Source organism: Chionomys nivalis, chromosome 21, assembly GCF_950005125.1.
Source record: "Chionomys nivalis chromosome 21, mChiNiv1.1, whole genome shotgun sequence".
NCBI lineage: Eukaryota > Metazoa > Chordata > Mammalia > Rodentia > Cricetidae > Chionomys > Chionomys nivalis.
In genome coordinates, this window is record NC_080106.1 from 46,284,335 (window position 1) to 46,300,648 (window position 16,314).

At 41.8% G+C, this 16,314-nt stretch overlaps 1 protein-coding gene across 1 annotated transcript in view; it reads left to right on the plus strand.

The window, feature by feature from the left end:
• Nucleotides 1–16,314, plus strand: part of Ttc29 (tetratricopeptide repeat domain 29) — a 219,667-nt gene that overhangs the window by 99,243 nt on the left and 104,110 nt on the right. The window contains exon 7 of the mRNA XM_057753904.1: nt 3,257–3,348. Within this exon, the coding sequence (XP_057609887.1) occupies nt 3,257–3,348 (92 nt within the window). The remainder of the gene's footprint in view (nt 1–3,256; nt 3,349–16,314) is intronic.

Sequence of the window (16,314 nt, forward strand, 5' to 3'; positions counted from 1 at the left end):
ACGAACCCTATCTCTCCAACTGCCTATGTGTCTCCTGGTTCTGGGGCTACTGTTTAAACAAATACCAGATTCACCCAAGCCACAGGTAAAATTGGTGGTCTTCACTTTGGGGAGGGAACTCCTGCCAGGGGTACTCCTGGAGGCTGGTAAGGAGAGCTAGAACTCTTATCTAGTGTGCAAGCTACATGGCATGATGTGTGGAATCCCGGGAACCGGAGGACAGCTTCTGGCTGTCTTCCATAGTGAGGAAATTAAATACAAAGAGCTCTCTTGGCCTGCATGTTGGAGTATGGAACAGACACGGAAGAACTAAGGCCTACATCTCAATAATCTTACTCTGAGTTTGAGGCTGGGTAAGAGCCTCTAGTTCCAGTGGCTCAAGAGCCTAAGGAAAGGATGCTTGACCCCAGAGTATGAGGCCAGCTTGGGGAACAGAGCGAGGTCCCTTCTCACAGAAGAGGTTGTGATGAGCAAGAGAAAGAGGGAACATTTGGGTCAGTTGTTCACTCGGGAGACCATGTTCATCACTATAAAGAAGCCAAAGGGCAACTAGGAACATGAGCGAGTTTCGGGGTGCAGGCTGCTTATGCCCCGGAGAATCCTGCCTTGGATCATTGCTGATTTACACAGTCGCATCAACACAAGCCTGGACTAGTGGGTAATCTATAAATGTTCTCAGTGTTGCAAACAAGTCTCCATTGTAAGATTCCTGAAGCTTAAAAATAGTGCTGGAGTCACAGTGATAGTTTCTACTCAAAGAGAGCAAGTGGACTAGTTGGGGCACAAAATATATTAATAGCTATCTTTAATCTGAGATTCTAGAATGTCATCTAAAAATATGTGGACCAAAATAAAGTTCCATAGAGTCTCTTTCTATGCATTTTGGGCATCAGTTCAACAAGGTTTCCTTATTTTAAACTTAAAAAAAATTCAGAGGTTCTGTATCACACCTCAGAAGATGCTCTGCGGAGTCACCTCAGGTTAAACCCATGAATTGTCATCTGTGAGGACAGGATGAGAAGAATAGCCTCAGGTTTCTGCAGAGCTTCATTAGGAAGCCTAAAAATAAGGATCAAGGGGTGTTATATATTCCAAAACCGCTAAGGGCCGGTTAGAGACAAGGTTCATAGGTAGAAAGCTTGCTGTGCATATGTGGGACCTGGGTTTAGATCACCAGCACCTGTGCAAAGCCAGACATGATTGCGCATAAGTGCAGTCGTGATAGCACGTGTGTAAGTGCAGATGTGATGGCGTGTGTGTTATTCCCCAGAAGGCCCCTGAGCGTGGTTCGCCTGGGGAACTACATTTCCCAGGAGCCCCTAGCATTCCACGCAAAGGCTGTGCAGGCGCAGAACGTGGCGCTTGACGCACGCACGTGGGGGACCCTTTAAAAAGGCTGAACCGCCGTCCCTTCTCTCTCTTTCCCTTCTCTCCTGCACGCAATAAACCTCGTGCGCCGAGCTTTGTTGTGTCTTGCGTCCTCCTTTCCCTCCGGTTGCGGCGAAAAACAGTAGAAGACGAAGACGAAGAAGAAGACTAAGAAGACTAAGACGAACAGGCGAAGATTTAAGAAGAGAAGAACAGCGTGAGTAAGTGCAGATGTGATAGCGCGTGTGTAAGTACAGACGTGATGGCGCATGTGTAAGTGCAGACATGATAATGCATGTGTAAGTGCAGTATTTCTACAACAAAACAGGGGTTGGAGAACTCTGTGGGAGCATGTGGGCCAGTGTTACACAGTGAGAACAAGAACCCTGTTCCGAAAAGGTGAATGGTGAGGTCGGAAACCTGAGGTCATTCTCTGGCCTCCACACATGTGCCATGACATATGTGTACCCACGTTCACACACATGAACACACACAGATTTTAAAAATTGATGAAAATATATTATGTATATTTTTTGTTTGTATGCTTTTTGAACATTATTTCCGTAAAGCAATAACAAGTTGGGAGGTTGATGAGTGGACCCCCGTTATACACAGGACAAAGCACCACTCTGTATCTTATAACTAAATGCAATCATTACTTGCCAATTAAAACTATTGAAAGTATTTTCAAAATGTAAAACTTTGTGTGTTTAACAAGAATCAGAATACCAGGGCTGATGTAGACCCATAGATAGGTCTCGACATGAGCAATCTCTTGTAAACCACAGGAGAGCTACTTCTAGTGAGAAATCATGATGGCATCATGGAGTTGTTTACCGGATGTTAACTGCAGAAATAACGGTGAATGGGGCATGAGAGCAGCTGGGGAGGGGACTGTCTCAGGGAGGAACGAGACAAGCAAATGGGAGAAGGGTTCAAGGCAGGGTAGTGTGTGGGTGTAGAAAAGAAACGAGAAAAAGAAAAGAACATCAGCCCTGATTTAGTCCCCAAACCCTTCGAGCTGTCTAACTGAAACAGAGCACACCAGGCAGACGGATGCCCCACCCCCACCGACTCACTCTCTCAAATGCCATAAAGTGACTTCTCTAATTCTTTTCTAGAAAACGTGCAAAAAGGATTTTCATAGAGGTCTTTGGAGACTTCTTGTGTCCTCATGTGTGTAATAGGTTGGGTCACATAACAATAAAGGGAGGAGAAAGAGAGGGAAAGCTGGTTTCTGTATTTCCCTCCTCTGACCAGGGAGTGGAGTGGGGAATTAGGAATGAAAATGACAGCGCAGCAACGATGTCAGTGCTAAATGAAATTAAGATCATATGTTTTGTGGTGGCAGCTGTAATCTTTTGATTATCAGGGAGATTGCTGGCAATGAAGCACATTTGTAAGAAGTATTTTTAGTGTGCCCTGTGCACATAGCATGCGAGACAAGCCTGTCCTAGATGACAGATTCAGAGAAGGCCCTAACCTAAATTCATCCTTTCCAAAGAGCTATGTATAGAAAAAACCACGAGACTTGAACTACTATAGCAGAACATCCTAATCTGCCTTATATTACCTTAGGTAATATTCTCCATATTTTAAAATAATGCTATAAACCATTCAATTATTTATTTGCATCTACATTATGTAAATGGAAGGGTTTGGAGAACTGAGATGGTTTGATAAAAAAAAATAATTACAAAACTAAGACTTCACTGTCATGACTCAGAGATGACCACGAAACAAGCCACAGCACAGACAAAAATAAAGCAAGCCAGGGTGAATCTTTAATAAACAAAAAAAAATTAGATGATTAAAATGATGAATTTTCCTCTTCTCTGTGATGTGGATGTGGACAGGCTTCCTGCTCAGCGTGTTCCTCTCCCCATAGGTGCTGCGCAGGTACAGCGAGATTGCTACAAGCATGGATGATGATCTGAACCTGGGGAGAGCCTACGAGGCGATCGCCAAGGTCCTGCAGAGGTAAGTTAGCACAGCCTCGCCCTGCTGTCACTGTGGATTCACCCAGCTGGGAAAGACTTAAATTGTTTGAGGTCTGTCGCTTTCCATTACTGCCTGCTTAAATTTTAAGCAGTGCCCTTCTTAAGTGACCCTTTGATGGTAAGTTACAGTAAACCAGTGTGATGTTTTTCCCTTTCTTTTCTGTGAGTTTAGTGATGACCTTGAATGAACCCGAGAGGGAAAGAAATCAGGTCACATCTCTCATAGCCAGGGATGCAGAGTGCCTGTACCAGGCACTGCGCCTGGATGCTGTGACCTGCTAGCCTTCCCCAAGTTCTTCAGGAAGTGTTTCCACTTACACTTCGGCCACGCCTCTTTCGTTAAGCAAACCTGGCTTAACAGTTGGGTGCAAACCAGCGTTTCCAACATTTTATCTGAAACAGAAAAGTTCATAAACATCTCTGCGAAGAGCTTCTGATACGGCCTTTGGTGGAAAACTTGGTGGCTGCCCCTCACTTATGGTATTGCAGCCACTGTGTGATCTAGTTCACCATTGTGTGTGTGTAAGCCACTCACTATACCAAAAGTCATCAAACACAGTCTTGGTTTTCAGTATGTCAGCCTAGAGCCAAAATATAGCCTGTTCATCATCATCATTATCATCATCATCATCATCATCATCATCATAGTAGCATGATGGAGGAAGGTCATTTGTCAATAAACAAACTGCCTTGGCCCATTTGATAGGCTACCCCTTAGGTGGGTGGAGTAGACAGAATAGAATGCTGGGAGGAAGAGGAAGTGAGCTCAGATGCAAGACAGCTCCTCTCAGAGACAGACGCCATGCTCTCCTCTCCAGAACAGACGCGATGAAACTCCAACCCAGGATGGATGTAGGCTAGAATCTTCCCGGTAAGCGCACCTGGGGTGCTACATACATGAATAGAAATGGGCCAAGCAGTGTTTAAAAGAATAGAGTTTGTGTGTCGTTATTTTGGGGCATAAGCTAGCCAGGCAACCATGAGCCGGGCTGTGGGAAGAGGCCCGCAGCCCCTACTACAATATTTAATTACTGATGGAGGGACTTGTTCTGTAAGTATTAATTTATATATATATATATATATGTCTTAAACTTTCTTTGCTTTTCCTCATATCTGTGTCTTTCTTTATATGTCAGTATATGTCCTTGTTGTTAATGTTTACATTTCCCATAACAAGCAACAAATTTTCCTACAGTAATCTTTAAAGTTTCCAGGATGAAGATGGGGCCCCACAACATCAACTTCATCTGGTTTTTATGACGTCATAAATTTTTTTTTTAAAGCGCTAATATTAGACCTGTTTTTTGGTACCAACTACAAGAGACAATTTTGAATGGTACACATTTTTGACAACACTCTGGTCGGACCTTCTCAAAACGCTCTGAGACTAGTTATAATTTTCTTAGGTCAAAGGTTAATTTGGGAATTTTACCATCATTTGCTTTCACAGGACCCCCTAATAAGAACGTCGCCCCCATATCAACTAAAGCAATCTTAGAGGACGACGTCCCCTCTCCCAACAGAGTTTGCCCTCAGGGTTGGGGACATCTTTTAGTAGTTGGTTTAGGGTTGAGGGGATGGGGTGATAATTTTTTGAAAAAAAAAAAAAAAAAAAAAAAAGAGAAAAGAGGAAGAAGAAGGGGGATTAACTGGTTTTTTGGGATGATTGGTATTTGTGAATTACTGTTTATAGAAAATTGTACTGGTACTGTTTCTTGTATACTGATATGTTAAATATTGAATGTGAGTGTTCCTACCTCTATTTTTGTATGAGTATGCTTATAACTTTGTCTATATTGTATTGATACATCTACCATATTACATTGTACATTTCTACCTCTGATACTATGACATTGTTTACAGTTGAAGATCATTGTCTTCATATATTGCACAGTTGTTTATTCTTTTAGTCTTCAAAGTTAGATAGGTATTGAGAATTATATGTTTGTCATATTTATTTTTAAGTTTATCAGGTCTTTTAGTTACATAGAGATTATATTTAGTATAGATAGTATGATCTTCAGCCTCTTCGAAGAGCTGTAAAAAATGGCCTTTAATCTAACCTAAAATTTCTATGCCAAAGAGACACAATTACTCCTGGCAACACCACTCTACTCCCGAGAGAACGTTGAGCACCAAAGACACTCCACTGGGAGCTTGTCTTCTTGGCAAAACTGGCCTTTGGGTTAAGAAAAGCCCATACCTCAACTTCTGACAAAGATACAAAATATCCCTAAGTGGATAAAACAGGATTGTCTTATCTTGCCAAGACAGGGTAGGATAGTCCTAAGAAAGTTCCTTGCCTTTAATAATGGTATGCCAGTTATGTTAGGCCTTAGCCAAAGTTGGTTGACTCAACATTACAAACGAGACTTTGGGTGATTGCCCAGGTAGTCAGTTGTCTCTGTCAATTGTTGCACATTTTTGGATATCTCTCGATTGTTAAGTAATCTTTATTCCCTTCTCAGATCTTTGACGGAGTTAAAGATTATATAATTGTAGTTACTCTCTATGTTATTTAGACTCCTTGAGATAAAATGTTTAGCAAAAGTTTTGTTCTCAATATTGTTTGTTATATTTATTATTTGTTATTATTGTATATAGTTGTATTTGGTTTGGTTCTATCTTATTTAGACAAAAGGGGGAGATGTAGGGACATAGCCCCACCCATTGGGGGCGTGTTCGCCTCGGGCTAATGTTTACGGATAAATCTGCCGGGCGTGAGCCCAGCAGCCCTTTTTGTCTTTTGCTCCGCCGCGGGAACCTGTGGTCCTGTAAGTCTATTTCCTTATTAAAGCTGTATATATCTATATAATCTGTCTACATTCATTTGCTCCGCCACAGTAGCAGGTATAAAAATTGCTACATTGTAACTTCTTTGTAGTTATCTTCCATTGTAAATATATATAGGGCAGTCTGAAAAGGTGGGGGGATGTTATTGAAAGACATTTAATGCTTATATACTACATTCTACTTTTAAGTAGAATCATTGCATAAATATTACTAATGTAGGAAACAATGCTTAAAAATGCTGATACCAATGAAATGGAAGGTAAAATATTAGTTAAAACCTGGTCACTATTGGGCAAATGTCTTGGAAAAAGGTGTACAGATGAGAGGAGAGAGACAGGGCCAGCCAGTCACACATGAGGAAAGCAAGCAAATACACATGGTGACCAGTCCCCAGGAGACCAACCAGCTGACTCACGAAAGCTCTAGTCTCTAAATAGCAGCTAAGATGAGATTGGTTAGAATTCAACTTAATATCTGTTTGGACTTCTGTACCCTGTGCACTTCTTTGTCTAGTTCATTTCAACTACTAAACTACTTGCCTCCGGTATCACCATTACTGCAAATCAGTAGAAAAAGTTGAGATTTTTGGGAGGGCTTGTTGTTGGTGGGTGGTGGTTTTGTTTTTATTTCCTTTTTGTTTTGTTATTTATTATGTAGGCATGTTTTATATGTGTGTATGCCTGTGGAACATATGCATGCCTGAAGTCCACAGGAGCCAGAACAGGAAGAGATCAGATTCCCTGGGACTAAAGTTAGAGGTGGTTGACAGCCATCATGTGGATGTTGGGAATGGAACCTGGGTCCTCTAGACAAGCAGTCAGTGCTCTAACTGCTGAGCCATCCCTCCCTCCCCTAGAGAATAGTCGAATTCCTCATATCACTTCGTAGTGACAAGCCTGGTCTAAGTTCACACAGGAATATTAAATTGTCTTTCACGCGCTTATAAAGTCATTCTTACAAAGGGAGATTCCCATTGCATCCCGTACAGCTAAAGAGATTAAACTCTTGAAAGATTAGTTTCCCCTAAAACCTTTTCTGAGCATTTGCTGTGCCATGGGACACTCGACGCTGGCTTCAAGTTATCTGCACAGGTTTGCTGTGTGTGTCATCTGGAGATTTCGGATCTGTACCTCAGGATCTGAGTTCTGGATCTGTGCAGTCAACGCTTGGGGGAAAGTTGAGTGGTGATCTGATAATTCTGACAGAGTCTCTAGCGTGTCCAAGGTGGGAAGCCTGCAGTGTACATGATAGGCCGGGTAGCAAGTTTTAATGAAAGGGGAAAATACTTTTCTTCCATTCTCAGCAACGCCGCAGACAGAGCCCCGGGAATGACCCAGTTGGGAAAGTGCTTCTTGGGAAAGCATAGAGACCCGTGTTCAGATCTCCAGCGTCCACATAAACGCCAGGCATAGTCATACCTGCACTAATCCCAGTGATACAGAGGTCAAGACAGGCATCTGCCCTGGGGCTTGCTGGAGAGTTAGTCTAAGATGAGTTCCAGGCTCTGTAAAAAACCCTGTCTCATAAGAAAATACTGCAGAGATGCCAGCAACGGTGGCACACACCTTTAATCCCAGCACCCGTGAGGCAGACACAGGCGGGGCTCTGTGAGTTTGGGGCCAGTCTGGTCTACAAAGCTAGTTCCAGGACAGCTAGGGCTACATAGAGGAACACTATCTCAAAGAAAAAAAATTGTGTGGAGAGAATCAAGAAAGACTCCTAATATCACCCTCTGACACACACAGAGAGAGACAAAGACACAGAAAAGCAGATACACATTTTACTTTTATGCCAAATAAAACTGATAATTCCGCATAGAAATTGTTTTCTACTATAGTAAAGCCTTTAGTGATTTGTGCATATGGCAGACAAGAGTCCTTAATTTTGTAATGCCACATACACTATACAGTGTGTAGGAGGGTACAGAAATGCTTTTTCTATAGCCATAGGAGAAAATACCCCAGGCCATGACCTTCCCAACTCGGAGCTGCCATGTTGCAGCCCTGGTTCAAGGGAGCATTCGGGGAGCATGGCCCTGGCCACAGCTAGACTCTGTTGACAAAACATTCTGGACAGCAACAGCACTGGCTGTTTGGAAAGCTTGAATGTAAATCAAGTCTATTAAGCTGTCGAAACCTTACTTGTTTTGTGGTCATTTTTAGGATAATGTTACTCTGGGAGGGTGGTATTAACTTTACTAAGAGTGCCCACACATGTGCAAGCACACACAAGTACATACGTGACAACCCCACTCACCGTCCTCAATTGTCCTTCTGTCTCAGCGGGCATCACACAAAAGGCAACACAGGCAAAACAGAAAAATTGTGGCAGTGGTGGCTGAGAAATGAATCAGGTTGTGTGTGAAGCTTGGCATCCCCCTAAATCTCTTCTTCCTAACCTGCGTGATGGCACCAGTTTCACTAATGGCAGCCCTAAGTCTATAAACATATTTTATCTCTTTAAAAGAAATGGAAGGGGATCGCCATGTCTAGGGTAAGTGGTGTCTAAGGCCGTCAGCCGACCGTGTATGAGAGCTGTATAAGCTGGAAGCTCCTAAAATCCCTACAGGAATTTATATTACGCCTTCTCTGGGAAGCATGCCATTCTCTTAGATTTGGTGATATGGAGTTACCCTTTGGTGTTGCTCAAGCCAGACCTGGTGTGACATCATCGGAGAGGTCTAGTAGCGGACAACCTATTTTCTGTCAGGGTAAACAATACACGCTGCATATGGACATAAACACATTTACAATGCCATTTCTTCCCTACTTGAAATAGCACTGAAGAGAAGAATCAGTTCCAAAAGAGCTGCATGACACTTTAAGACACTACACAAAAGTCAGCTGGGATTCATAGTGGAAAAGCCAGCTGAGGGAGTACCAAGGAAATAGTCTGTTATTGTGCTGATGGTTTGGGGAGAGATGGTTGAGATGGTTCAAGTGCATGCGCTTTTCCTGATGGAATATGCATGCTTGTATATTCTCATCTATGAATTCACTTACTAAAATGCACAACTCTTCAACATGATATGGAAAACTACTTAAAAGAACCCAGACAAAAGCTACATTGGCCACAGCTCTCCCACTTCTGGGCTTGGTTTGTGCCCATTGTAAATTTCCTCACACACTCAAGTTAAATGATTTCCTGGAAACTTTCCACAGTGAAGACCTTCAGATCAATACCAACAAAGTTTCCAGTGTGAAAATTACCTTTCTGTTAGAGCCAAAGATTAATTTCCTCTTGCGTGAGAGAAATGACACGCCCTAGTAATTTTCATAGATTCTCTAAAATGGAACATTCAGGCTTCCATATGAAATTTGCTAAAAATGGCAAAAAAAAAAAGACCACCAGAAACATTTCTATTAATTCATGGAATTAAGAATAGCTTTTTACATTTTCTCCTGCCACTGGTCCCATTTGCCTTATTACTTTCATCTGTGGCCCACAAACTTGGTGGCACAATCAGCAAACCCCTCAGTGGCTGTCTCATCTCTGCCCTGGTTGATTTCTCCTCTCTGAGTAAATGATTAAGTTTTCATGCATTGGTTCAGCCAAAATCTATGTTCACTCAACCACGTCCTTTATTGATTACTTCTCCGGCAAACACTAGGCCGAGTGTGATCTACATAATTGGACAGTTGTCAGGGGACAGGGGCGTTAACAGTCCTGTTTTCCCAGCTGGAAACGGGAATCACCTTGATACACAAATATTCTGCCCTGTTTCATTCCCACTCTTTGGACCGAGGAGCCCTGGTCCTCAGGATATATGTCTTTAAGTCTCTGAGGACTGGTTGAGTGAATTTAATGATTATACCATATAATCTGATGTTGAAGTTGCACCTGTGCACTGCGTATAGGAAAACTGGAATTAATATTTGTCTAACATTTAACCTTGTCTTTGAACTTCTATAAGTAATCGGTGGCCTTTCTCTAGGAAAAAAAAATTGTTTTTTCCCCTCCCAAGGACAAACTAGCTTCTAAATCTGTCGTTGCCGTCCACATTGGGAGCTCTTTCCACCCTGTATTGTTTATATTCCAGCCGGTGCACTGATAGCATGCATTGCGGGTAGGAGTGGAGCATATCACTTATGATGAGAGAGCTTTCCCGAGCATCGCTTTAAAGAAGTCCTGGATAACTCTGGGAAATCTGTTGCATGTCAGGGGCTGGATAGAAGTTCAAAACACCCTGTATTCACTGTATTTACACCATTTTGGCTATTTTTTTCTACTAAACTTCTTTTTGTACTGCTGCTTGAATATGGTATGAATTAACTATCCTCAGCAGGCCAAAGCTAATGTAAACTGCACTTCTGCCCAAAACATGCACACTTTTGGAAGAGTGGTAAACACACATAAGATCTGGGGAGTCTAAAATAGCTAAATACCAAGATGAATTGTCTCTGTGATTTTAAAATGATATGTAAAGATGTCTCCTTTGTTCTGGGATATTAGAGTACAGAAAAGAGCTTGAAACATTAAAATCAGTTTGACAAACTATTCTTAGCCCTAAAAATACTATATTTTATACTTCACTTTTATTATTAGTATTTTAGTTATTGTCTTATATGTTTTGTTTATGTTCATTTTATTTATCAATATTTAATACTCAGTAAATTTGAATACTTTTGTATTTTTTGAAATTATAATATAGTTACATTTTTGTTTGTTTTTTGAGAAAGGATTTCTCTGTGTAGCTTCAGAGTTTGTCCTAGAACTTGTTCTGTAGACTAGGCTGACCTCGAAGAGATCTTCTGGGCTCTGCCTCCTGAGTGCTGGGATTAAAGGCATGTGCCACCTCTACCTGGCATAACTATATAACTTAACCTTCTTTTTCCTCCTCCTAAACCTTCTCATGTACCACCAAGCACCTTGTTCTTTTATGTTCACACCCTCCTTTTGTAATTTTTGTTACACATATATATATATGTATATGTGTGTGTGCGTATGTGCATATATATATATATATATATATATATATATATATATATATATCCTTAAATACATAAATACAACCTGCTCAGTTTGTGTTAGCAATCGCAGACAAAGACATACAGGTAACTAAGAAATGCTGAGAGCTGGAGAAATAGTCTTCCTTAGGGAAAAGCACACCAATTGATTATCTAATACCAGGTGATCTTCCTGAAAATATATACATACAGACAAATATTTAGTTAAAATAGCTAGTGCCCCTCTCCTTATATTTTAATCTGTGCTCCATGAGCAGCATAACTTTTCCAGAGAATTGACCTACACCTCACTCTGGAAAAGAAGTCATGATTTTGGCAGGAAAAATGATGCATATGGAATTGTGAAAGGAAATAATCACAACGCTGGGGAACACTAGCAGTGGTGGCACACACCTTTAATTCTAACACTCAGGAGACAGAGACAGGCGGATCTTTGTGAGTTTGAGACCAGCCTGGCCTATAGAGTGAGCTCCAGGACAGCTAGGGCTGTTGCATAGATAAACCCTGTCTCAAAAAAACAAACAACAAACAAACAAACACCAGCTTTGGGAAACATGAAATTCCATTTTGTTTCTGCTCTGTAGAGTATAAATTTACCAACAAGAAAGAAAGGAAGAAAGAATGGATTCAATAAGCTCTGGTAACCAGGGCTTCGTGTTTGTCTGTTCAGAGTAATCAGTGCACTACACCATAGCAGTTTTCACAGCGGATTTTTGGCTACACTGAGTTTGTCTTTCATGTTAGACGGTCTCTAGCAGAGTTGTGAATGCTGTCTCCTGTTACTTCACTGACGTCATTGTTGAATCCCTGCCATGTACCCCGCTGCCTCATTTTCACAGCTTTCACCTCAGAGCTAATTATAGTCTTGTTAAAAATGAAGAAATGGGAGTTTTCTCTAAGTCTATACAACTTTAATATTATCAATATTATCCATCCATGAGAACAGAAGAGGAACAAAAGGAGGATACCCAACTATGTGTGTGACCTGACTCCTCCCAGGGTCCACCACCTTCCAGCTTTAAGAACAAACCAGTTGATAACATGAATGTCACCATCCAGAGCTAGAGAGCCCATGCAAGATATATTAAGCTTTCATCCCATAACCTGTTTTGAGCACATGCCCATAAACACGCCTCTGACACATCCTTGTTTCATATTCTTTTGAACCACCCAATAGCAGCACATCATTGCAGATTTGAAGGTATATTTACTCATTTGAAAGAGAAAAATTAGAGTCATACTTAGAAAATAATTTGTTATGGTGTTTGTTTGGGGTTTTTGTTTGTTTGTCGAGACAGGGTTTCTCTGTGTAGCCCTGGCCGTCCTGGAACTTGGTCTGTACACCAGGCTGGCTTTGAACTCACAGAGATCTACCTGCCTTTGTCTCCTGAATGCTGGGATTAAAAGCATATGCCACCCTACCCCCAGCCTTAGAAAACAATTTTTAAAGAAGAAAAGAAGACAAAGAGATGGAAAGAAAGAAAAGGAAAAAAAGAGAAATAAAGGAAAAAAGAAAAGGAAAGAAGAGAGAAGGAAGGAAGGAAGGAAGGAAGGAAGGAAGGAAGGAAGGAAGGAAGGAAGGAAGGAAGGGGAAAATCTCTACTCAGAATCCTATTTCAGGACAAAATTCAGTAACTTATTTTCACCACCATGCTATGACAGAGTCAGCAGGGGCTGTGCCTGAGACTGACAGCTTGAAGGGAACGGCCCTCCTTCTTATGCTAAGAGGAGCTGGGAATGGGAAAGGCAGATCTGCACTTTGGAGGAAAACCAGAGCACCCCAGAAGAGAGATCTGCCAAACATGTGGTCAGAGCAGGTCACACCAAGTGGCGTATGAAACACACTCAGGGTAACCATTCTTTGAAAGGCAGAGCAAGACACTGAAGTGAGGGAGTCCCCATTTGTTTGTCCCTGCTGTTGGCAGCTGAGCCCTGAAATAACCACTCAGAAACTGTATTAGTTAAATTACTGCTTGGCCCATTAGCTCTGGTTTCTTATTGGCTAACTCTTACATATTAATTTAACCCATTTCTAGTAATCTGTGTATCTCCACATGGCTGTGGCTTACCGGGTAAAGTTTCAGCATCTATGTCTGGCGGGGCTTACGACTTCTCTCTTACCCTGCCTCCTTTCTCCCAGCATTCAGTTTAATTCCCCACCACCACCTCTATACCCTGCGCAGGCCCAAGACAGTTTCTTTATTAACCAATGGTATTCACAGTATACAAAGGGAAATCCCACATCACTAAAGGGAAGTCCAGAGAGAGGGAACCCTGGGCTCAATTTCAGAGTGAGATTCAGGGACAGAGTGAAATCAGAGAGCAGATGTGGGGATGTGCAGAACACGGAAGGAGGACAGACATTTGGAGGAAGAAGCTGGGGCTCATTCACAGTGGTGCCCCTAGCCTATGTGTTGGCCTAGGTGAGGGGAAGGAGGAGGAGGTGGTGTATGGTCTGAAAAGTGCACTAAAGGATGTAGGAGAGACCCAGCCAATCACCTTGCTGGTAGGGCGGGGTCCCCCGAGGATAAAGATTGTGGGCGTGCTCCCTGCCTCCCCTTCTGCTTTCCTGTTCTCTGTTGGAACCATGCGTTCTGTGAGTTTTTCCCTAATTAAAGCTGTATATATTATTACAATTTCTGTCTGCCTTCATTTTACACCGATACACTTGGCGCCCAATATTCATAAGTGGATGAAACAGGATTGTCTTATCTTGCCAAGACAGGGTAGGATAGTTCTAAGAAAGTTCCTTGCCTTTAATAATGGTATGTCAGTTATGTGAGGCCTTAGTCAAAGTTGGTTGACTCAACATTGCAAATAAGACTTTGGGTGATTGCCCAGGTAGTCAGTTGTCTCTGTCATTTGTTACACATTTTGGATATCTCTCGTTTGTTAAGTAATATTAATTCCCTTCTCAGATCTTTGACGGAGTTGAAGATTAGATAATTGTAGTTATTCTTTACATTATTTAGACTCCTTGAAATAAAATGTTTAGTGTATTTATTATTTGTTCCTATTGTATATAGTTGTATTTGGTTTGGCTCTACCTTATTTAGACAAAAAGGGGAGATGTAGGGGAGACCCAGCCAATCACCTTGCTGGTAGGGCGGGGTCCCCCGAGGATATTTTTTACTTATAAAGATTGCTGGCCGCGCTCCCCGCCGCCCCTTCTGCTTTCCTGTCCTCCGTTGGAACCACACGTTCTGTAAGTTTTTCCCTAATTAAAGCTGTGTATATTATTATAATTTCTGTCTGCCTTCATTTTACGCTGATACAAAAGGTTACCTACAGTTCAAAATGCAATGGTGGCTGCCTGTGTGTGTTACATCTTATCTAACCTCGGTGAGAGCTTCAAGGTAGTCAAGCATTGTGCTCAAGAGATTTGATCTTAAGTTCCTTTGAACTGCCTTTTAAGACCACATTTACTCTTCAGACACCAGCCTTGCTCTTACACTGACTGTCAAATGAATGTGCTCCAGGGTGTTAGTGACTGTGTACCAGGGCAGTGGCAATCACAGTTCCATCTGCATAGTGATTTCTACTCTTAGCTCACGCAACTGACAGTGAATTCTGATATCAGGACGCCCACTAGGCTTGCTTGCCTGTTTGTTTTGAGACATGGCTTTATGTATCTCAATCTGGCCTGGAACTCACAAGGATGAGCTTGAACTTCTGATGCCACCATCTCTACCTCCGGTACTAGGATGACACACACGGTTCATGAGGTGCTGGAGATCAAACGCAGGACTTGTGCTGACCAGGCAAACACCCTTCCAGCTCAGCTGTGTTCCCTTCTCATCAAGCATCCCAATGTGACTGAAAAGACAAGATCTCCAGATACCCACGTGGCTGAGGCTCCCTCGGTTTCCTTGATGCTCAGCTCATGTGGACTGCATCTTTCCTCTATCCAGCTTCCATCTGTGCCTTCCTTCTAAAGGATCTGCATGGCCAGGACACGCCGTGCACTCTGCTGGAAAGTGCACAAATCTTTGAGAATTCTGCTAGAACATGTGCAACTTTAGTGAGACCTGAAATTTCACTGCTGAGAGACACAAGGAAAGTACTCACTGTGTGCACATGTGAGAGAGGTGGGGGGAGCTGACTGGTTCACTCACTCGCTCGCTCACTCACTCACTCACTATGTAATTCTGGCTAGCCTCAAACTCAGATCCTCCCAAATTCTGGGATTAAAGGGGTGCACTGCCCATCTAACAGCTTCACTTCTGATAAACATTTTAGAAACTTTTAAAGAAATTTATTGAGACAATTCATAAAATGACATACAAATTTTCCCTTGAAATTCCACAGCTCGGTGATTTTTAATACCTTCACAGAATTATGTGCCCATGATTACCTTCTGATATCAAGAACTTTCCATTATCCCTGAAAGAAGTCCTGTATGAATTACTAATGACCCTTCCTCCAGCTCTCTCAGCCTCTAGCAACCATTAGTCTACTTTGTCTTTGTTGATTTGTATAAAAAGCATAAAATGAATACACAACATATAACTTCATGTCTAATTTTTTTACCTATTTTCTTTTTTATAGACTTCATTGTTTTTAATTGAGCTATATACATTTTCCCCACTCTTCCTTCCTTCCCCTCCTCTCCTGTGCTCCCAATTTACTCAGGAGATCTTGTCTTTTTTTCCTTTCTAGCGAATCCATGCATGTCTCTCTTAGGGTCTTCTTTGTTGTCTAGGTTCCCTGGGGCTGTGGACTGTAGGGTGGTTTTTCTCTGCTTTATGTCTAAAAGTCACTTATGAGTTAGTACAAATTATATTTCTCTTTCTGGATCTGGGTCACCTTACTCAGTATAATTTTTTTCTAATTCCATCCATTTGCCTGCAAATTTTAAGATGTCATTATTTTTTACTGCTGAGTAGTACTCCATTGTGTAAATGTGCCACGTTTTCCTTATTTATTCTTCAGTTGAGGGGCATCTATGTTGTTTTCAAGTTCTGGCTATTATAAATAATGTTGCTATGAACACAGTTAAGCAGATGTCCTTGTAGTATGATTGAGCATCCTTTGGGTATATGCCCAAGAGTGGTATTGCTGGATCTTGAGGTAAGTTGATTCCCAATTTTCTGAGAAACTGCCATACTGATTTCCAGAGTGGTTGTACAAGTTTGCATTCCCATCAGCAATGGAGGAATGTTTCCCTTACTCTACATCCTCTCCAA